Source organism: Sorex araneus, chromosome 7, assembly GCF_027595985.1.
Source record: "Sorex araneus isolate mSorAra2 chromosome 7, mSorAra2.pri, whole genome shotgun sequence".
Taxonomy (NCBI): domain Eukaryota; kingdom Metazoa; phylum Chordata; class Mammalia; order Eulipotyphla; family Soricidae; genus Sorex; species Sorex araneus.
This window is the reverse complement of record NC_073308.1, coordinates 42,462,419-42,485,755: the sequence shown is the minus strand read 5'-3', so window position 1 is coordinate 42,485,755 and position 23,337 is coordinate 42,462,419. Positions and strand designations below refer to the sequence as shown.

The 23,337-nt window shown below is 46.1% G+C and overlaps 1 protein-coding gene across 3 annotated transcripts in view; it reads right to left on the bottom strand.

Moving 5' to 3' along the window:
- Positions 1-464: 464 nt before the first annotated feature.
- XPO7 (exportin 7) overlaps positions 465-23,337 on the bottom strand; it is a 98,691-nt gene continuing 75,818 nt past the window's right edge. For all 3 annotated transcript variants that reach the window (XM_055144349.1, XM_055144350.1, XM_055144351.1), the window contains 17 exons: positions 21,527-21,720; positions 20,931-21,036; positions 18,269-18,404; positions 17,746-17,819; positions 16,498-16,578; positions 15,451-15,514; positions 14,920-15,028; positions 13,964-14,070; positions 11,270-11,358; positions 10,559-10,666; positions 6,958-7,040; positions 6,564-6,778; positions 6,239-6,377; positions 4,367-4,527; positions 3,241-3,339; positions 2,643-2,770; positions 465-2,068 (listed from right to left, as the gene is read on the bottom strand). In XM_055144349.1, the coding sequence (XP_055000324.1) occupies positions 1,975-2,068; positions 2,643-2,770; positions 3,241-3,339; positions 4,367-4,527; positions 6,239-6,377; positions 6,564-6,778; positions 6,958-7,040; positions 10,559-10,666; positions 11,270-11,358; positions 13,964-14,070; positions 14,920-15,028; positions 15,451-15,514; positions 16,498-16,578; positions 17,746-17,819; positions 18,269-18,404; positions 20,931-21,036; positions 21,527-21,720 (1,987 nt within the window). In that variant the 3' untranslated portion in view covers positions 465-1,974. The remainder of the gene's footprint in view (positions 2,069-2,642; positions 2,771-3,240; positions 3,340-4,366; positions 4,528-6,238; positions 6,378-6,563; positions 6,779-6,957; positions 7,041-10,558; positions 10,667-11,269; positions 11,359-13,963; positions 14,071-14,919; positions 15,029-15,450; positions 15,515-16,497; positions 16,579-17,745; positions 17,820-18,268; positions 18,405-20,930; positions 21,037-21,526; positions 21,721-23,337) is intronic.

The window sequence follows — 23,337 nt, the reverse complement described above, 5'->3', positions numbered from 1 at the left end:
CATAGCATGAAGAGATAGACCAGAAGTGACAAGGACACTGGTGGAAGGTCTGGGGCACACCCAAAACATAGATGTTAAACACTACTGAAATAATGTTAAACTGTAATTAGAAGAAAAATTGGGGCTTGCGGGGGGCAGGGGGACAGAGTACAAGGTTAAGGCATTTTCCTTGCATGTGGCCAACCCTGATCTTATTTCTTGCACTGTATATGGTCCCCTGATAAGGGATTCCTGGGAACAGAATGAGGAATAGCCTCTGCATGCTGCTAGGTGGGCCCCAAGAGCAAATATAATTAAATAAGGAAACAATGGAACATAAGTCTAATGAGAAACAAGCTGTTTTTCTAAGGGGGAGTGGCTCCCATCACTTCCAATGGCCTTGGAGAATCCGTGCTTTGTACGCCGTCATGTTCAGAGTGAGACATGCCCCTGTAGACACACTACACTTGACTGCTGAAACCAGGTCAGTAGAAACCATTGAAGTTTATTGGCGGTCACAATGCTTACACTGTATGCAGCAAACACCCTTACAAGTCTATCCGCAACCTGACCACGCAAGAAAGAATTCACCACACAGTCGCCAGAGGAGAAGGGGGGTGGGGGGAAATAAACAGGCTTGTTCTTGGGGGTAGAGGAGAAAAATAAAAAAATAAAACCGAATCGATGAGTGTCCTATGGGCAAGAGCTGAACTAGAGATGCGTACAACTAGCAGCAACAATTGTGGAAAAAGTACAAGGCAAATAGCTTTCTCCATTAATTTTCCTCTGTAGGTTAATTTTTTTTTAATATTCAAAACATTTATTATGGTTTTCATTTTATAAAAATGTATATTTTTAAAGGGCTGGGAGAATGTTAAATACTTCATGCTAGGCAGACCTTGTTATTAAGAACCCCTCCACTGTAGTAACTTCCTCCTGCTCATACATTCACGAGTGCAGGTACATATATAAATATCCACACGCACACACCCACACACACTGCCTCAAGGGCTGGGGAAGACTAAAAGTTACTGGCCACACACATCGGGCCTCTGGTGGACACATCCAAATTGCTCAACAAGAGAGCAACCGGCTCACTTCCTTCTCTCAGGTCCCTAGAACTTTAGAGACCAAGAACCCTAAATCATAAAGTTACATCTGACTTTTAAAAGCAAGAGGCATTTGTCTGAGGATGAGGATAGCAAGGTGGGAAAAAGGATGAAGCTAAGAATACCAAAACTTTCAGCAGGAGCTGTCTGTCTCTCACTGCAAGAGGCCAAGGGACCGGGCAGCGTCTGGCAGATGGGGGACGGATGGTGCTTTGCATGGCTTAGAGTTCCTAATAACAAGGGTAATACAGTAACAGGAAGTGATAATTTTTTAGGGCAGGGAAAGGGCAATAAGAAAAAATATACATTTGGAATTTTTACTTTTTTTTTTTTTTGCCTCTCTACACTGTGTCACTAAATATATCTCTGCACGCTCACACATCCTCGTCCAGTAAAGCTTCAGGCCACCAGAATACACATTTTTTCCTCACTCTCATACACAACCCGCTCACATCAGCATTGGTGCACTAGACTCTGTAAAAATTTTTCAGTCACACTTTTTGTTTTTAAACTTGAGTCAATATAAACCTTGTTCAAAATGTTATGAAAAAATGTACATGTTTATACAAGGCAGGTTGTGGCAGGACACTGGGGGTTCTTGCCCCTTGGGTGGCCCCAGGAGGAGGGGCTGGAGTCTCACACGTCTGTGTCTCTATCTGCTCCCACCACCCTTCCCACCCGATCCCCGGGGAACCAGCAGCGCCCTGCCCCGCGTGAGCGCACTCACACCCCTGTTCCCTGGGGAAGTAGCTAGTTGACCTGTGCTGTTTTCCCCACACCCCCGGAGGAGCGAGCCAGGATCAGCCAGCCCCCTCCCTTATAATTGTTCGCCCCTCTGGGCTAGACCACGGACCGCTGCTCTGTACAGGTAGAGTTCAAGGAGGTGTCAGCTCATCATGTCATTGCTATTCACACCATACGTGGAGTTCTTCATCGAGTCATTGACTTCCCGGCGGAATGCCGACAGGTTCTGGGTGAACCTGTAGAAAGGACACGCATGTTTTGAGAGAGAGTCATTTGCCTACAATATTTTCGGCAGAGGAGTGGCAACTCAGAGGCAAAACACAGGAATATGATAGATTTTGCTTTGAACATCAGTTCATCTTCGTATTAAGACTTTACGAGAAAATTCAGCTAGTTTTGTGCCCCTTCTACCTTAAAACTTTGTTAAGAGTCCTGGAGATGTGAACACATCTGGGGCATGAGGGGCCACCTGAGGTCAGTGACGGAAATGGAAATAACCCACACAAGTGACAACAGGGAGATCATTAAGTTGTCTCCATTTTTAACTGCCCCAAGACCTGCAATATTACTTAATACGGCAGGGGCTAGATATGGGTGAATGCTAAAGGTCTCAACTGAGTCCAGCTCAAATGCTCAGTGGAACAATCAAATTATAGTTCTTCAAAGCTCTTTATAATTTGTTCCATGCTGGGGACTGAACTGGGATTGACTGAACGCCCCTAACTTTTTGTTCTTCCTAACTTTTAAGGAATGCCCCTTCTTTCAGTTGTTTGAAAGGAACACGTGCAGAGGGTTTCTTGGCACACTCACCTGTCTCTGTTCTTCGTGAGAAGATTCCGCTCAATGCCTTCCATTAGGTTTTCAAAACATAGATGCATAGCCTGCTGCTTCTCTGGTGGCTGACTGTTCACGATACTGTTTCTTAGGTCAGAAAAATACTGCAGGGCAAGGAATGAGATGGGATAAGGAGAGGAGACAGAGAAAGGTTAGCCTGCCTCACTTGCAGGGTCTAGAAAGGACTGCTGCAGTTGGAAACTTTCTGGTTCAAGCCAACACTTGAAGCCCATCTTCAACCCAGTTAAAAGTCAATAATTTTAAGTCTGTAAAGCATCCCAAAGGTCCCTGCTCTAGACTCTTATGGGGATTTCTCAAGTCACAGCATAGTTAGAAGTACCGTGAACCTGATACAACACTCTCCTCTCCAGTACTATTCTTTCTTTACAATCCTCCTCACCCTGTTGAACTGACACGTGTGCGAAGTTCAGTCAAATATCGGCTGGGACATGTTCAGGAAACTGCCCACCACCCAGGGGTTTCTCGACAAGCATTTCCCACTGGATCCCGGAAACCAGAAGCAAACCCTGAGCCTGCCGTCGCCTGTGGCCTTGGGGCTGTCCTCCACTCTCACCTTTTCATTAAGTAGTATCAAGCCGAGGAGGGGCCGGGACATAGACCACTGGTTCCTACAGTCCTCAAAGATGATGATGTTCAGCACCGTAGACAGCATCTGGAAACGGAGAATGTTAAGGGAGTGGCCTGGTGGGTCTGGGTATTAGCCACGATAATGAGCTTATCTGTGCTTACAGCCCTTTCATTCTAGGACTAACCATATTTTGTGAAGCTTCATTTTAATCTTAGTTCTAGAAAACAAGCCTGCCTTCCTCCCTTCTTTTTGTTTTTTTGGGCCCCACCTGGCTGTGCTCAAGGTTGACTCCTGGCTCTGTGCTCCTGGCAATGCTTGGATTTCCTGGGATCAAACCTGTGTGGGCTGCACACCAGGCAAATGACCTCCCAACCCCCACTGTACTATCACTCCGGCCCTGACAGCATTGTCTATTTCCTTTCCTGTTCTCTAAACTGGTTGGATAATCCACTTCCCAGTTCACCCTGATGTTCTGTGAGGGAAGGGAAAAGTCAACTGAACGATTACAACAAGCAAAATCCATTTCACATGGCCATGGCTCCTAGGTATTAGTTTAGTCAGGGCGGACATTCTGAGGAGCTGACTGAATGGAAAATGCTTCTTTAGGAGACAATGCAGACAAATATAAAAATATCGGAATAACCTCATCTCCTTATCTTGATTCTGGGGTGTTTCTGGGCTCTACGCTTGGGAGGGGGCGGGGCACATGTGGTGCTGGGGATCAAATGCGGGGCTGCAGGCAAGGCTAGCCTATTATCCCCACACCGCGCCCCTTGCCCGGAAATCCAGTTTCTGAAAAGCTGTTGCGTACACATGAACAATGACAAGCACGTGGCTCAGTCTCTGTCATTCCCCCTCCTCCCGCACTCTTATTCCCATGTGCATGGTACTGCGTAAACAGTACACAGTAAACAGGGAAGAGGACAGTGTTCACTGGCGTCCGGTCAGGACAACTCAAATCTTCTGTATCTAAACTCCAAGTCCCGAACAATTATTATCAATTCAGGACCCTACTCTGCTAAGATGTCAGAGGCGAGCACCTTGCTGGGCGTCCCCTCTCCTGCAGAGAGGGTCCCCACTGTAGGGCACGCCACAGCCTTCAGCTCTTTACCTGCTGGATCATCTCCGGATGCTGCTGCATGATATGCAGAAAGCGGTCACTCTCCTGGTTGAGGGGTGTCGTCCTCTTTTTGTTGCTACGTGACAGCTGCTTAAAGAGGTACGTCACGATGTGGTCCAGGCAGGAGCAGCAGCCTGTGCATACCATGGTGTCTGGAAGGAAGGGGCAGTGTTGGGACACAGCAGGAACACTGAGCGGCTCTGGCTGAGATCCCAGAGACCGTCAGACTGAAACTGGTCCGTTTTAGCCAGATCACTGCTTGGGATGTTTTCAGTTCTCTCGTACCGTCCTCAAACAGCAACACTCACTTCTAGGTTCGAGAAGCATGTACGGTAACAGAGAGTGTAAGTAATACTGAGATAGTGCACTCACCGTGGAGTATGTATGTACTCTCCCTGGGGTCAAGACTTTTGAGTATTATCTTTACTTTATCCTCTCAAGGATCCAGGAGGGAGATGTTTTATTTTACGAACGAGGGAACGAAAGTCTGGAGAGGTGTCTATGACTTGCCTTAAGATCACTCTGCTAGTACCTGAAGAGCAGCTTTCAGAGCCTCAGAACCTTCAGATGGCGTCTCCCCTCAGGACTGCGTCCCGATACCCTCATGGTTTAAGGGGCCCGTTTGTGGTCTTCACACGTGCTCCTGCTCTCTCTCCAGTTCACTCTCTTCCCAGCACCTCTGCTGAGCTTGTGGCTATTGGATCTCCCACTAGGTCTTGTTTACAGAGTCTAGGCTCTGCTCGGGTTGCTGCTACAAAGCTCCCCACCCACTAGAAAATGTGTAGTATTCAGATTTACACTTTGATACCAATTTTTTTGCATAGCCTTCCTGACTTCACCTCCCCAGAATTACACACTGATTATTTTAATTTTAATTAATCTAATTAATTTAATTTTTTTTTTTTTTGCTTTTGGGTCACACCCAGTGATGCACACTCCTGGCTCATGCACTCAGGAATTACTCCTGGCGGTGCTCGGGAGAACCTATGGGATGCTGGGAATCGAACCAGGGTTGGCTGTGTACAAGGCAAACGCCCTACCCGCTATACTATAGCTCCAGCCCCTAATTCTTTTAATTTTTTAAAAAAAATTTGAGCCACATCTGGCACTGCTCAGGGGGCCATATGGAATGCTTGGAGGACCAAATGAGATCCACACAGGTTTGAACCTGGGTCAACTGCATACAAGACAAGCATGCTACCCACTGTACCATCTCTCCGGCCGGAACGAAGACTTTTTTTTTTTATCTTTTTGGGTCACAGTTGGCAATGCACAGCAGTGACTCCTGGCTTTGCACTTAGGAATTACTCCTGGTGGTCATTTGCTCAAAGGACCATCTGGGATGCTGGGAATTGAACCTGGCTGAGGCTTTTTTTTTTTTGGGTCACACCCAGCGGTGCTCAGGGGTTACTCCTGACTTTGCATTTAGGAATTATTCCTGGCAGTGCTTGGGGGACCATATGGGATGCCGGGGATCAAAACTGGGTAACTGGGTCAGCTGTGCACAAGGCAAATGCCCTACCCGCTGTGCTACTGCTCCGGCCCCGACTGAGGCATTCTTAATAGTGCCCATGGTACTGTGTACTCACCCTCACTGTGGTATGCGAATACTAAGAATGCTGAACAGACAGTTGTGTTTAGGGTTGTGAATATGTGCCACTAATCACTGTATCCCTAGTGCCTGGCTATTAGGAGGAACTGGTAAGGATTTGCTGGGTGAGATGTACCCATGGATTATGGACTCCGCTGTTGGAGAAACACCCCCTCCCACCCCTTAAGCAGCAATCCTCTGCACACTGAGTGAGGCTCCCCTTTCTGTAAGTACCCTCATGGTATAAACAAACCAAGCATCACAGTACTTACCAAGTGCAGTTAGTCCTTCGGAAATGGAAGAGAGAATATACATGATGACATGAGGTTCCAGGCTTGCAATAAAATTCATGTGGTCCTGGGTCAGGACTTCCAGTAGTGAATAATAAGACTGGCTGAGCTTGGGGTAATCCTATCGGCGAAGAGAACAACAGAGGTTAGTATAGCTCAAGGATCCTAAATAAACCAGCTGGGCTCCCTTCAGGCGGGAAGACCTAGTTTTAGCAGAATGGAAGTAGCCTCCAGAGAAACATTCAACCACAGTGTCAAGGGAGAGCAGACACAGGGCTTGGGTCTGTCGGCGAGGCCCCGGGCTTACCAGGAGATCACTGTGAGGAATAGAGAGGAGCAACTTGATGAAGGTCTGTAAAGCGTTGTCAAGGGCATCATCCCCATACAGACGGAAGACGCCAAAATTGACATAACTCCCGCTGAGCGCAGCCTTCAGCATGGAGAAGCAGATGGAAATGCCCTTGAGCTTCAGTGCATACACCTGATCCTTCGGGACCTCTCCGAGCGTCAGGATGCGGTTCCCTGAAACACGATACACACGGTTACTCAGCCACACTGGAATCGGTATGTCTGTACACCAACCCCCGACACAAGGGCCCTTGGTGCCAATTGGCACTGGAATACAAATCTGTGAGTAACAGAGCGTATCTCGGCAGTCCCCACACTACACAGGCGGGGTTATGCTCCTCCAAGGCACTCACCATACATTGTTATCATCTTGCTGGTTTCTCTGAAGAGTAATATACCATTGGGAGAAGAGACATCAAACTGGAGTCGCTGGGATCTGGGCAAAGACGAAAGGAACGTTAAGAGACATTACTCTGGAACCTCCGGGTCCTTCAGACCCTCATGAGTCCCACGGCTGATTCCTCTTGCACTATGAGTGCATATCACCTACCCTGCATGTGGAATAACCAATAACCAAGCAAATCACTGATCTTTAACCAGTGACTAGTTTTCTATCCTAAAGCCCAACAGGCCAGATTCAAACCTACTGCTCAAATTTAGTATGTTTTTTTAAAAAAAAAAAGAAAAAGTAAAATTTTTTTTTTTGCTTTTTGGGTCACACCCGGCAATGCACAGGGGTCATTCCTGGCTCATGCACTCAGGAATTACCCCTGGTGGTGCTCAGGGGACCATTTGGGATGCTGGGATTCGAACCCGGGTCGGCCGCGTGCAAGGCAAAAGCCCTACCTGCTGTGCTATCACTCCAGCCCCAGAAAAGTAAAATTCTTAAGATTCTACATTTTATTAAAGTATTGCTTCTTTAGGTTACCTCTTGGAAGTGGTAACTCAGTTTCTTTCTTTTTTTCTTTCTGGGTCACACCCGGTGATGCACAAGGGGTTACTCCTGACTCTGCACTCAGGAATTACTCCTGGCGGTGCTCAGGGGACCGTAGGGGAATCTGGGAATCAAACCTGGGTCGACCGCGTGCAAGGCAAATGCCCTACTCGCTGTGCTATCGCTCCAGCCCTGGTAACTCAGTTTCTGACATTAAACTATATTTACTATTTTTGGATTTGGGGGCCAGCCTGATGGTGCTCTGGGGTTATTCTGACTCAGTGCTCAGATGTCATCCCTGGTACTCAGGGGCCCATGTGTGGTACTGGGGCTTCTAGCCAGATGCAGCTACCACAGCTGCATGCAAGGTACGTGGCTCTGGCTCTAGCTACATTAATTTTGATAGTTCAGTGGCAAGTAAGGAAGACCATTATCATTATCGTTTTTAATTTTTCTTGATGACCACACACCTTTTTCACCCCACAGGGCCAGCTAGTTTTACTTGGCTAGAAAAAAAATCAGGTAGAGGACTTGTTATAAGAGAATTCAGGCAGGGAAAATAATACAGCTCCACACTCTCGCCTCTTTCCTATCTCCACGGGTTAGGTTTGCCTGTTCACAAGCTTCCCTGACTCCAGCTGGCAGGGTCCCAGTCATACCTGGGTCTCTTTCTTTCCTCTCCACCCTGAATCCATCCAGATCTAACAACACGCTCATAATCGACCCTTTCTTATCTGCTCCCATTCTTACCCACGTAGCCCCATTTTCACATGGCAACAGCTGAAATCTGCTGGTGATGTTTGGGAGACTGTATGGGATGCCAGGACTGAACCCGGGTTGGCTGTGAGCAAAGCAAGCGCCCGACCTGCTGCATGATACTATAGAATAGTAGGCAGAAGGCTACTCTAATGACACAGATGAGGTCATTTCAACTTCGGCTTAATACGGCTCAGCAGTTCTTTGCTGCAGGGTCTTGAACTGCGCTGTGCTGAGGTGCTACACAACCTGGCTGCTTCTGTCTGTGTGGCTGGTGTCCTACATAGTCTCCAGTCCTCTAGCCAGTGGCACTTGTCCCTGCTAAGTCCCAGAAAAACTCGTCTCTTCTTAGGGTGCTTGGGATGGTTTTGTTTGCCTGAGGACACTGCTTCTCCTTCTCTCTGCGCTGCCGTCAGAATCCCTGTGATTCAGATCCTAGCTTAAGCACCACCTTGTCTGAGAGGTCTGCATTCACCAACCCACCCACTTCTTTCTGCAACGATCTGTTCTACTTGTTACCCTGTCTGACTTTCCTGAGGATGTTCTAAGAGGGCAGGGATTTTGTTTGGATAAGAGCCGGGAAAAATGACTGCAAAGAGCAGGTATGCTCAGGCATCTACATTATTTTTTGAGTCACACCTGGCAGTGCGGAGGATTTACTCCTGGCTCCGTGCTTGGGGGTAACACCTGGAGGTGCATGGGGGACCACATGTGGTGTCTAGAATCAAACCCGGTCAGCTGTGTGCAAGGCAAGTGCCTTGCCCTCTGTATCCTTCAGCCTCTCAAGTCTCTGTTTATAAATGAGTAACTTTACTACCTAAAGCCCTGATGGAGGACACGAGCTACGTTAGCCACTCCTTCACTGAGGTAGTTTAGAAGCCATTATATTTTGTAGGGGTGCCCAGAGTGCACATATACACACCTGAAATTCTTTTTTTGTTGTTGTTGTTTTTGGGTCACACCCGGCGATGCACAGGGGTTACTCCTGGCTGTGCTCGGGGGACCATATGGGATGCTGGGATTCGAACCTGGGTCTGCCACGTGCAAGGCAAACGCCCTACCCACTGTGCTATTGCTCCAGCCCCCACACCTGAAATTCTAGTCAAGCCAACGTGCTGTGTATTTTTTCCCCTTCCATCCTTAAGTTGCTGGGCAAATCTAAAGTTTTTATTTTAGACATATTTACTCCTCTTTTTTCTTCCAAATTAACCTTTTGTTGATCCAGTTGCAATTTGCATAGTAAACCTTTCTTAAGAAAGGGCATTCTTGGGGCTGGAGGGAGAGCACAGTAGTGAAGGTGCATGAGGAGACCCCACCCCCCAGGGAAGCCTGGGTAGCCCCTGGCACCTGGGCAGCTCTGTGTCCTAGGGTGCTTGCGTGAAGTACACGGTTGAGACTCCCTGGGAGGTCCCACCCCAGCTCAGACCAAAAGAGAAAAGGTATTGTAATGTGTCCCAAAGTACTCCTTTTTTGTCTTTCGGAGTTTTGGGCCCACCTCTGGCAATGCGTGGTATCCAGAGGAACTGAGTACCTCTGAGTACTTGAGTGGTGGGGAATCAAGCCATCTGCACTATAAAATACGATGGACACAGCACCATTATTAAATGCTAACTTTCATATCTGTGGGCAGGGAAATCAGAATTTTGGTAGCTGGATTCATTTCTCCTAAGAACAGATCTTTTGACTATTTAAATTAAATGACTCATTTCCCATAAGCAACTCTAGCTCTGTGAGTTTGGGAACACCCTTCTTTCAACAAAAACATACAGTGAACTTTCAGAGATCTTCAAAAATTTTTTTTGGGGGGTCATACGCAACGATGTTCAGGGGTTACTCCTGGCTCTCACTCAGGAATTACTCCTGGCGGTGCTAGGGGGACCATATGGGATGCCAGGGGTTGAACCTGGGTCTGCCAATGCAAGGCAAACGCCCTACCCGATGTACTACCGCTCTGGCCAAAGGTTTTCAATTTTTTTTTTTTGCTTTTTGGGTCACACCTGGCGATGCATAGGGGCTACTCCTGGCTCTGCACTCAGGAATTACCCCTGGCCGTGCTCAGGAGACCATATGGGATGCTGGGATTCGAACCTGGGTCGGCCGCGTGCAAGGCAAACGCCCTACCCGCTGTGCTATCGCTCCAGCCCCCAGGTTTTCAAATCTTGATAGAAGCATTCCTATACATTCTATTATCTGCTTAAAACCCTCGTGTAAACAGGGGGTCTTAGGATCTTCTCAGGTCAGCCATGCCGAACTACTATGCTTACCTGTTATGAACTAATTCAGCCATCAGTTTGAGTACAGGTGTGGTACACGCTGGATCATGGTACCACAGTTCAATTGCCCGCTGAAGAATAGGCATGTAGGATGGATATCTGTAAATGAAAAGCTAAGGAAGAATTTCTGAATCCAGAAGAGAAATTTAAAAAATTTCTTAACACTGGTTAAGCACAAAAAGTCAAATACTTCTCAAATCTCCTGTCTAACACTTACTAATCATAAAGTTTTTTCTAACCAGAAGATGCTAAAAGTGACTGTGTAACTACTTGTAATAGATACCTAATAATATAATATGATACACCCAATGCCTTTTTTCCTAGAGTAGACGTATTTCACTGTAATTTATTCTTTTATGCTTCTATGATATGGTACTACTTGAAGTCAGTAAGACTAGGCTTCCTAAGCATAGGAAAGGTGCCTTTTGGTAGTGATGCGGGGGGGAAGTGTGTAGATTGAAATATATCTTTAAGTGCAGCAAAAGTGATTGTGCAATGTTCCATAGGCATTGAGATTTGGGATTGAAAATCTTTCTCAAAAGGGAAAAATGAGAAGGAAAGGCGGGAGGAAAGGTAGGTGAGGGGCAGGGCAGGGCAATGCAGGGAGGAGCTGGTAGGATCCATGGCAGGCCTTATGCATAATTCTTCATTTTCTTTCCCTCCTCCCAGTCCCCATTCCCACTCCCGTTCTGTTTAGGATACATCCACTCAAACAGCATCATGAAGCTGGTCTTGGCATTGAAGGCAAACGCTATCCCTCTCAGGTCTCTTACAAGGCCAACTAGAGTTCTCTGTAGCAGAAGACAAAAATTAATTAAAATGGGAGGGGGAAAAACACATTACACACCTGATGTTCTATTTCAATATATCTGTAACCAAATCCTTCCTCTAACCATTTAATAACTACATCTCCTCAAATATTCTAAATTGACTGTTCCGTAATAGAATGTAATAAGTTTTGGGATCTTATCATATTAAGAAAAATGGATGTTACTGGCCCATCACAGAGTCTGAAATGCACTAATGTGTTACATGTAAAAGCAAAATAAAAAAAATAATAATTAAGAGGTGAAAAGGGGTACTAATCCATATACAAGAAGAGGTGCAAGAGTCAGATGCTCTAATGGTCCAGACCTGGTACAACAGAAAGGTGCCATCACCAAGGGAACTCAAAAGCAGACCTACCACGAAGAAGCAAGCAAGTCCACGACGTAATATGTGGAGTTAACAGAAACAAAATTAACACGTAGACTCTTAGAACCACTGAAGACAGGATGAGGGTGCACAGCACAAAGACTCAATATCCCACGTCCCTTCTTTCTGTTTGGCACTGGGGTGCAAAGCCAGGGCCGAGTAATTGTGAGGCATGTACTCTTATTGATGGCCACCCCAGCTCTCAATGCTCTTTCTCAACAGAATTTCTCGTGTACGCTCAGAAAAACCATAAAACTGCTTTTCAAAGCTAAGCTGGGACTGGAAAGAGAATACAATAATAAAGGGGCCTTGGTGCTGGAGCGATAGCACAGTGAGTAGGGCATTTGCCTTGCATGCGGCCGACCCGGGTTCGAATCCCAGCATCCCACATGGTCCCCTAAGCACTGCCAAGAGTGATCCCTGAGTGCAAAGCCAAGAGTAACCCCTGAGCATCGCTGGGTGTGAACTGCCCCCCCCCCCCGCCAAAAAAAAGCAATAAAGGGGCCTGCCTTGCACATGGCAGACTCTGGTTCAATCCTCACACCACATAGTCTGTTGGGGACCTCTGGGTGTGACCCAAAATCCAAAAGAAAAAAGTTTATAGTCATCAGTAGACTGAAAGAGATAGCATATTTATATTATCCTAACTCACTTGTTAAAAACTGTACTTCTGCTACCAGTGTGCTTAAGTAAACATTTATTGCCAAACGGATCCATAAACTCATATTTTAAGTCTAAACACAAAACTCCATGAGGTCTGACAAAGAAGTGGCTGATAATTATAGTTCAGGTCCAGAGTGGCTCACTGCATTTTTACCAGTTTTACAAGGAACTAATTTTATCTGTAAAGGCATTAACTCCCTCCCTCAATTAGTTGCTTGGTATTGGTTGGTACTCCAGCCTAAGTTACTGTATGTTCCACACTACCTTGGCTTTGAATGGTACCCATCTCAGAAAAGAAAGCGTTGGTATACATGACAAAAAGGAGATGGACAAAAACCAAACTGTTCTGCCCATTTGGAGTTGGAAATCAAAACCTTCTGAAGATGAGTTTTGTCTTTCTAGAGAGAACTTTAGAACGTGGGGTAGAACCTGGTGTTTGGGGGGCAATATCCCTGATTATTTGATGCCCCTAAAATTCAGCCTCAGTGTTCTAACAAACATTTTCAAAAAAGTCCTACGAATGCTAATTTTCTGGTGTTAGTTCAGAGATCTGCGGGGAGGAAGAACTGATACACAGGATGCACAGAGATGAGCAAAGTGAGCACCGGGAATTGGTCAGGGACTGATGATGGAGCCTGCAGGCAGGAGGCTCTGAGTTCCGTCCCCGGCACCAGCCCACATCTTAAATCTCTGACCAAGTGTGAGGAGCCCAGGTAAACTCTGCAACAGAGTCTGTGAGCATCCTACAGCGTGCAGCGGGAGAGCAGGACCACGTGGGCAAAGCACTGCAGCCAGGGCTCGGGAGCAGGCAGCAGGCAGAAGCGAAAGGGCTAAAATTCCTTATTATCTGGGACACACAATGGCTCGTGTCAAAGAAGAAATTGTCATGGAAATTAGCAACTACAAAGATACGAATAATGAAACTGTTAACACAGCAAAACTTGTAAATTAGTGGATTTTAGAAGTCCATTTCACAAGAGTGTCAATGAATGTAATGCTACCGAATCGTATGCTTAGAAGTGGTTAAAATAATTAAAATTTATCTTTTTATTTCACACACACAAAAAAACCCTGGAAGAACATTTACAGTTTTTAAGTGGTTATATTAGGTAAGAAAAAAAAGCTAAACAATTATTAAAATAAAAATAATGAAGTAAATTATTACTATCCTTCTTTACAAAGATGAGTAAAATTGACAAATCTGGCAGGACTGTTCTATTAAAAAAAAGTACTAAGAACATTGCTAAAATTAAACATAAGTAAAGATACAAAAGAGATTAAAAAGGCAATGAGAAAAACTGTCAAATAACCATGCTTCTACATTTGACAATTTAGGTTAAAAAAATTCCCAAGGGCTGGTTAAGAATACACTCTAACATAAAGAGTTTATAAATCGATACTAGTTTTTATTTTAAAACTCTAGGTGTACAAGAGAATGAGATAAAAATCTCCATCGGAGGATCTCAGGTTGAGAACGCATTTCTGCAGTGCTGGCTGTTGAGTCGCTGGCGGGGACTGTGCCAGTGAGGAAGGACTTACCTTAGCCTCCTGCTCATTGAAACTGTTGGTGCTGAACATCTGGGCCACTGCCTCGAAAGCTGCTGTGAGCGGCAGCATGAACTGCTCATACTGGTCCTCATCCTCTCCTGTAAGAAAACAACGCAACATACAGAAGCCCGAAACTCTACACGAGTGCAAGTGAAACGAGTAACAAGCAGACATAAGGACAACTCAAGGAGGCCCCTTAATTATTCCAATAGACATCAACGGTGGCTCCAAAATGAAAACCGATGAAATAGTGGTTTCAAAACATATAAAGAAAAATTCAAAGTAGAAAAGGATCCAAATCACCCAGCTCAGGCACGCCCAGTGTTCCTGGTGCCGAGTCACCAGAGAGCCCGCTGGGATGTGAGGTTACTGGTTTTTCCTTCTGTGAGAACTCTAGCTGGATGAGAAAGGATCACATCTGGCGCGCGACAAGGGGTGACACCCAAAACCTGACAGGGGCTCGGAGACTCTATTCATACCTCCCTTCTTCCCGAATATTATTATCTCATTTTAGTAGGGTAAAATTTATATAGCTCAAATTTAAATTAGTTGACCCCCAAACACATGTTACAATGTAGAGCTAGAAGGGCACTCAGGCCCTTCCGGTTCACGTGGGCTAGTAAACCGGGTATTTCGGGGTTCCTCACGGGGTTTGCGCCTCGGTGTGGGGTAAGGGGTCAGCAGTCAGGAATCTCAGTTCTCCTGCTTTACAGACGAGAACATGAACAGAATCTCAGCGCCACTGTGCACCGGAGGAAAACTCGGGCACGTACAGTCACCACCTGGTCACAGGGACCGAACCAGCAGGAGCTGTTCTTGGTGAATCAAACGGTATTTCAGGCAGCTTTACTACTGCAGGAATCACAGAAAGGACCTCCACCACATTGCGTTCTCTGTCCTCAAAACTTTGAACCAGGCCAGATAGTCTCTAGGATTTATTGCAGTACCTAAATCCACCATGAGGAGACGCCCAAGTGCTGTGTAGAAGGTAGTTCGACACCGCATGTCTGTCAGGTTGGACTGATTGTTAATACCCAAAAATGAAAAGTGCTCACTCTATTGAAGAAAAGAAAACAAGTTTAAAAGATAAAAAACATAATAAGCTGGAAGCAGGATGCAGACCCGTAATTTCAGAATTATGGTGCTATTTAAATAATGGCCAAGCAATTATTCCTTAAGGATAGGAGGGGCATTTAAAGATCTGAATTTGTACGGCCATGAAGTACATTTTATCTTAGTATGTAAACCAAGATAAAATGATGAACTGCATTTTGTCTTAGTGGCGTGGGACTTAGCAGCTCAGGTCATATGGAGCCCCGAGAGCAGCTCTGACAGCAGTGAGTGTGACCTGGCAGTATGGGAGGATGCAACGGTGGCAGCACCAAGCACCTCAATTTAAACAGCCCCGAGGAGTTCGAGGTGTGGGGAGGGGTGGGGATGGGGCTGGGGAGCCAGGGCGAGGGCCTGAGCTCACTCACCGTGTGATTGTTCAGCATGAACTGTACAGCACTCAGCTTCACTAGTTTCCTTACGCTACTGTATGTAAAGACAAAGGCCGAGGGTCAAGGAAAGCTGGAACACACGCTCAGACTCCTGAATGCGGAACAAATTCTTCAAAGGCAAAGTAGTTTCTTTTCTTTTTCTAACAGTGAATATCCCTAACAGACACCTTATTTTCCTGAGCATAACACTGTGCTCTCTTCTCAGCAGTCTTTAATTGGGAGAAGGATGCCCACACCAAATACCTATCTAGCAGAGAGAAAACCCAGAAGTTTTCTCCAGATCAAGAATAAGCCAGGCATATCCCAGAAAAGCTGGTCTCAATGGGGGCTCTAAGAAAATTAAGCACTGCCTAAGGCAAGCACTGGGCACAGCGCGTAACTTTCCTATGCAGGAGAGTGGCACTAGCTTTGGGTATCTTGGGAAAAAACCAAGAAAGTCACTCAAACAATTTTTATAGGGTTTACGTCTCTTGCAAAACCCTGCTAATAAAAGACTGTCGTAGAGTAATTCAAACTTGACAGTTGGTCTAATCCGAGGCAAGAAGTCGTGAGGCCACTACTTTTATTTGTACGTGTGTAATCAGGGCATTTCTACCGATCAGGAGCCTGGCTGGACAATGCTGCCACTGAGGATGCTGAAGCCACGGCCAGAGTACAGCCAAGGTGAGGCAGATCTGTTGTGCATGTCTGGATCTTAGGGATAAGTATTAGTCAATGATTAGCTTGTGCATACGTTCATTTTGAGGGCTATGCTTTTTTGGGGGGTGGGGGCGGGGGGCAGAAAGGGGTTTGGGCCACACCCAGCAGTGCTCAGGGCTTACTCCTGGCTCTGCATGCAGGGATCACTCCCGGTATGCTCAAAGGACCATCTAGGGTGCTGGGGATAGAATCCCGGTTGGCCAAATGCACAGTAAGTGCCCCACCCACTGTACTAAGTAACTCTCCTGACTCTGAGAGACTCTGGTTTTTAAGACTGGCACACCACAATGCTGTAAGCCCAGAGTGAGTGTGGAAAAAGGATATCCAATGGAGAGGTCATTGAGAAGCTGTAGTGTCTTGGAGGTGATTGGTTCACATCGGCCCCAGTACTTCAGATTGGTAATGCTGGAGGACAAAAAAGAAAAACAAAGTAGCATACTTTTGATTTGCTGGCTTCCTGGAGGACTGGCAGAAGAAAATCATCCATCAGAGCCATCACACATCTGCATCACCAATTCACAGACATCACAACCACAAAAAATGGGTATAAAATCTCCGTACTTACATTTGGTAGACTAGAAAAATTATCCTTCAGATAATCTTCACTACTTGGTTCCAAAGCTACACTGGCCCATACCCAGGCCCTTGGAATTCTGGGGCACTCCAGGGCTGATTTCTGCAGCAAGGGTAAGAGATTTCTGCGGCAGTGATAACATGCAGACGTATGCAATTCTGCACCTGCACCATCCACTGTCAGCTGCAGAATTCTAGTAGCCCTTGCTTCTGGGTTCTTAGCTGGGAGAGTCCTTTAGACCCCCTTTGCCTTTTTTTTTCTTTCATCTTAAATTATTAACCAGCTCATGGATATGAATGTTTAGGATTGGGATAGTTGGAAGGAGACAAAATGTCAGTTTGCACACAGCCCTGGGTCATACATGTGGCTCCTAGTGTGTGCTGTTATGAACAGAGCTCCTAAAAAGGGGGAAATATGACCAATTGGGCACCACTTAAAAAACAAAACAAAACAAAACAAAAAGGGCCAAACAGAGGCTCCGACTTTGAAGACAAAGAACAACACAAGGTTTTGGAGATTCAAGACTCTCAAAAGGTCCGACGGTTCTCGAGAGGAATCTGCCCACTTCCAAGAAGGCCTCCCCTCCTGAGGGCCGGATCTAGTGGGAGCTGGCACCACGTGCCCATATTGTATGCCTGTTCTTGGCATCCCTGGTGACGGGGCGGCAGGGCTGGAGGTGTGCACCCACCACTGGCAGGGAGGTCCATCCTGCTCATGGCACAGTAGGGTCCCACTCAGGAAGGGATTCCAGATTCCAAAGATGAGATGCCGCATGAGTGGAATTAACCCCTTGCCTGCTCAAGCCTGGAATGCTCTGGGGCCGGGCCACATCTCTAAAGCACATCTCTAAAATTGTCACACACTCAGATGCACAATTTTCTGACGCAAACGATCAATGCTGGAATACCAAGGCACTGGCAACACAATGCCAAAGTAACACACTTTATTTTGTCATAGGGTAGCAGGGATTCGTGCTGAGGGCAAGCCAGGACACTTACATTTTCCCTATGAAGACACTTAGGACCATGGTCTCATCATTCAAGCCCAGAACTTCTGAGAGCCGGCGGTACAGCTGGTATTAAGGGAAGTAACCAGGAAACATGGATCAGAAAAACCATATCCCAGTACCGTGTTTGTCCTCATTCATCAATGGCTAAAATATGGGCAAATAACCAACAACAAAGCTGAGGAAGAAGTCTCCCAGAGGGACAAGCCAGTTTCTAAGTACTACTAAAGACTGACAGAAAAGAAGCTATTTTCTGGCCCCCTTTAACACTGAAATTAGACAAGACTGAAAACCTCACAGTGTTTTGCATTAGTTCATGTAAAGAGACTGATATTTCTACTGTTAAAACATATGGACCACTAGGGAAATGGCCCTAATTCTTCGAGAACCTCCCCAAATTCTAGAGATTAAGATGAGACATTTGAACTTTTCTGTTAACTAAAATTTGCTATCAGCTGTTGCCCTCAATTGGGAATCCCACAGGCAGAAGTGACAGCCAACGGAAAGTCTGTTACCTTAGAGGATTTTTGCACCTGGTCCCCAATGTAGATCTTACGGAACTGTTCAAAAAAGCTCAGCATGGCCAGCTCTAACTTCTCATTACCCGCCTGAGCCAAGCGAGAATCTGTCAGGTTCATCAGCTGGAGCACCCTGGAGAACAGAAGCAACGATTCTTTCAACAGCAGGATCTCCCAAACACACTAGAGGACCCAAACTACCCAACACAAACAGCCTTGTCTCACGTCTTCCCTTCACTCTCTACACGCCCTAAGCTCTGCTGGCCATAAGGGTCTCCACTTCTGCCCCACGGGAGGCATACCCGGGAACTAAACATTAGCGAGAGGCTCAATACTTCCGATCTATTGAGAAGAAGGCAGGACCCACAGTTTGAACAGTATTAAAAATACTATTAGAATAGATGCCTCCTATGCAGAGCCCGGCTTCCATCTTCAGTAATGCCATTCAATGCGCCCCCCTACCCCCCCAAAAAAAATTAAAAAAATAAAAAACTAAAACCAAACAATTAAAAAACAAACAAACAACAAAACAAGACATTGAGGGTAATGATCTTTCTTGCAACTTCTGTGAGATTGTGGGCCATTAACTTCTGAGATTCTATTCCTTATCTATGAAATGAGGACTAAATTAGACCAGTGGTTCTCCACCTTTTCCCCACAGAGCCGTGCAAAGAATGCAGACACGTGAAGGACAAGCTGAGCCACAGGCAACACTCCCTCTGGGTGTCCCTAGGGACAGGAGAGCAGGACTGCCACCCAGCCCCTGTCCAAGGCAAGGGAATGAATACTGCTAAAAGAATGAAAGAGATGTTACTCCAAGTGGGATACCCAACTTCAGAAAAATAGGGGCCACCACCACATGTGAGGGAGAGGGAGGGAGACCCAGGGGGCTGGGGAGACCAGGGGCTTCTGCTGGGGATGTGGCAGGTGGCCTGGTGCCCAGGGCCCCTGTGTGCTTGAAACAACTCAGGCCTTGAACATGCTAGGCACGTGTTCTAGTGCTTGAGCCACCTTCTCTCAACTTAGCATCTTGCAAGTGTGACAACAGGTAAGCCATCTGTGACATATGGTGAGGGAGTTGCACTAGATCATTGTTACAACGTTTAAATTAATAATCCATATTAAATTTTTGTTCAACTCTTCAAAAAGTCCAGTGGGGCACGAGGTGGGAGCTTTTGGCAGAACGAGGCTCTAAGGGCAGACGTGCCGCTAGTAAACAACATGGGGGTTGAAAAAGGTAACAGATGTTAGTAATATGGATTAAAATATGTGGGAACCAACACACATTTGAAGGCATCCATCATGCGAAAATGTCTCTCAGGAGATCATTTTAGAACTCCTCTGGGTAGTGATTCCAGGAAGACACAAAACCACTTTCGTGGAAATACAAAAACATTGTTTCCCTTTTATTCACATCTGTTCAGAGAGCAGTGGGTTTGCAGACGTGACTGTGCTCCACAGGCTGAGTGCAAGGAGCTGGGAAAACCAGACGACCTCTAGGCCTGACACCCAGACAAAGCTGTTCTTAATTTGGGGGGTGGAAGATAGATACCGCCAAAATATATAATTTCTACAACATATTTACTTTTGTTATTTACTTTTGGAAGTATGTATTTAATTTTTACGGTATTGGGCCCATGGCCCAAAATTTTGGAGGGATTTTTGGGCCACACCTGGCGATGCTCAGGGATGACTCTTGGCTCTGCACTCAGGTGTTACTCCTGGTGGTGGTATTTGGGGTACTGCATGGGATGCTGGGGACTGCACCTGGGTCAACCGTATGCAAGGCAAGAGTCTTACCCGCTATACTATCTCTCTGGCTCCTTTACTACTATTTTTTAAAAACAGCCTCACATGTATAAAGCAAATCCTCTTTTTTTTTTCTCCTCCTTTATGGGTCATACCCGGCGATGCCCAGGGGTTACTCCTAGCTCTGCACTCAGGAATTCCTTCCAGCGGTGCTCGGAAAACCATATGGGATGCTGGGAATCAAACCCAGGTGGGCTGTGTGCAAGACCTTTCCCGCTGCGCCATTGTTCCAGCCCTGCAAATCCTCTTTTACTTCTGCTTCAACCCTAATCCAGGGCCTTCCCATGAAAGGCCTATGCTCTCACCACTGAGCTACATCCCTAATCTTGCTGCCTTTTTTTGGGCCAGACCTGGAGTGCTCTGAGTTTACTCCTGGCTCTACATTCAGGGGACCATATGGAATGCCAGAAAGAACCTGGGTTGGTACCCTACTGAATACACTACTGCTCCAGCTCCTGTTACTTTTAAATTAGTAAATAAAATTTTACTTTTTAATTATAATTTACTTTTTAATTAAAAAAAAAAATTTTGCCCATGCTCTAACTGCTGTACTATCTTCTACCTCTTGGACCCTCTAGTTTCATTAAATTGTTTCCATAACCTCCTTGCTGAATACTATCAATTTTTTTTCCCAGTAAGGAACCAGGCAGAGTTCTTGCTATACTTTATGCGGTCTGAGGTTGGAATTGTATAGACCTTCATCTCCACGTAAAATCAGCTTATTCAGATCATACGGTCTATAAACAAGGAGGGGACCATTCATAGGGGCACGTCCACCTCCTGTGGTCCCAGGTTCTGAAAGGGGTTGGGCTGGGTCAGAGAGATGGAAGGCCTCTGTGGAAGCACTCACCGACAGACCAGCTCGCCATCCATAGCATCCTGCTCATCAGTGCTGGCAAAAGAGACTCGGCCGCCAATCACAGCCCCGATGATGTAAACCAGCCATGTCAGCCTTCCTGCAACAGGTTACGTTTGGGGATAATTTAATGGAGCAATTCTTCACTGTGGCTCATTGCTTACTATGAAGCTCCTTAATCTTAATGCCACGGGAACCCAACACCCCCCAGCCCCATCATACAGAATGTCAAGGTGACATCCTTCACTCAGGCAAGCTTGTTTTTGTACAGAGCAGTACCCTGTTTATTATTTTTTTTTGGGGGGGGCACCCCCAGCAGTGCTGGTGGGCTTGGAGTGAGGGGATGGAACCCAGGTGAGCCACATGCAAGGCAAATGCCCTAGCTGCTGTGCTACTGTTCTGGCCCCACCAAAAGCAAGACATTCTTAAACACAGTTACAGATAAAATCTCACTTAGTTTTCACTAGTTCCCTCTGGCATTTATTCACAAATATTCTCTTTAGTCCACGGAGATAACAGGGGCTATCTGGAGGAGAAGGAGAGCGGAGGGGCTCTGGCAGGCCTCCCCAGAGCCGGCCACCCGCACTCACCCTCCTGCACCGCGATATCCATGGGACTGGCGCTGGCACTCTGCAGTAGCTCCTGGTAGGACTGGGCCGACTGGTCGAACAGCTGCACCAGGAGCGCACACGTCTTCTCGTATTCACAGCGCCCGATGGTTGACAGCTGGTCCAACTGCTGCTGGACCAGACCCGTGTCCTCCAGAGGGTCCTCCAGTCCATCTCTACTCCCAAGAGAAGGAAGGAGGTCGGGCTCTTAGACTGTGCCCACTGATCTCCCCGCTGGTGGGCCCTTTCCCTCCCTTTAGCCACCACCACTTCCAACCTACAGGTCCACACTCCCAAACCACGTTTTAGTACAGGAAATACAAAAGGTGGGCAAATACAAAAGGTAGGTCTTCACCCTACCCACTGTTTCCTTTGGTAGTACTTTGCTAGGGGCAGGGAGGACAGCTCAAAGGGAAGGCACACATGGCTCACACATTCCAGGCCCTGGATTTGGTCCCCAAGGTACAGCTCTGGTGGGGGCCAAGAATTCCCAGTCCCTTGGTATTTCTTGGCCCTGGTCTTCGGAGCCACAGGCTTCTTACCCGAGAGCCCTTGGGTCTTAAGTCTTTTGCTTGTTCTGGTTTAAATAAACTTTGGGGCTATCAGTATTCCTTCCATGAAGATACTGAGAACACAGATGTGCTTTAGGAACCAGAAATCTTCAGACTTTAGGGAAGCAATACCACTTCTAACAAGTAACATGAAACCTGCAATGAGCTCTATGGCATGTCAAATGTATACATTTGTAGCAATATGTATGATCATGAACAATCATGCTAAACAGGATTTTTAAAAAAACACTATCTCATCACATAAATGATCTCAGTGAGGTAAAGGTTTTCCACCAGGTATACGCTCACTTGTTCTATCATATGTCAGTATGTGAATACAACAGCACTTTGCCACTGTAATGACCAGTTCTTAGTGTGTTTACCTGGTTCACACAGCACCTCTGTCCTCACCGCAGTTGTGTGAGGTAGGCCGAACTGAGAAACCAGCCCAGGCCCAAAGCCACGGATGTAACTTCTCCCCAAAAATGCCTCATTGGAAACCATGTGGACCCTCAGCAACAAATAGCAGTTAAAATAATACTTTTCACAAATACTCTGTGTTATTACTCCTATGACAATGATTTGCACTCGCGTGAGCAAATTAGGAATTCAACTTAAAATTCCGACTTAAGAGTTAAAGTCCCTCTGAGAAACACCTAATAATGAAAACAATATTCCAAAAAGGTTTCTAAACAAAGAATAACTTCATTTTGTATGGGTCATTTTTATGGGATGGGGAGGATGGAGAAGGGACTGTGCCACACTTGGCAGTGCTCAGGGCATCACATGTGGTATTGGGGACTGAACCTGGGTTAGTCACATCAAGGCAAGTGGGTAAGACATATATATTTTAAAAGTGACCCCAATGTAGGTAATTTTTAAAAGAGTCTGATATATCTTTTGCTATAGATTTTTGGCCTGACTGTCAATTCATGTAGAGAGAAACCTTTTGTTAATGTAATGGTTGCTTCAAGTCCATCTTCTAGTAAACTCTGGGCTGTATAACATTTAAGAGTTCATGTTCAGTAAGTATGAATACATTAATAACGCTTCTCTCATGTTTGTTTCTGGGCCACACCAGGTGATGGACCGCATAGGGTGTTGGGTAAGTCAAGGACCCTACCTGATTACCATCGCTCCAGCCCCATGTTTTCTCTCGTTTAAAGAAAATGGTGAGAGCAAACGTACTAATATGCTTTGTAATCAAAGCATACTGCTATAGGTGAGTAGGGTATGAATAAA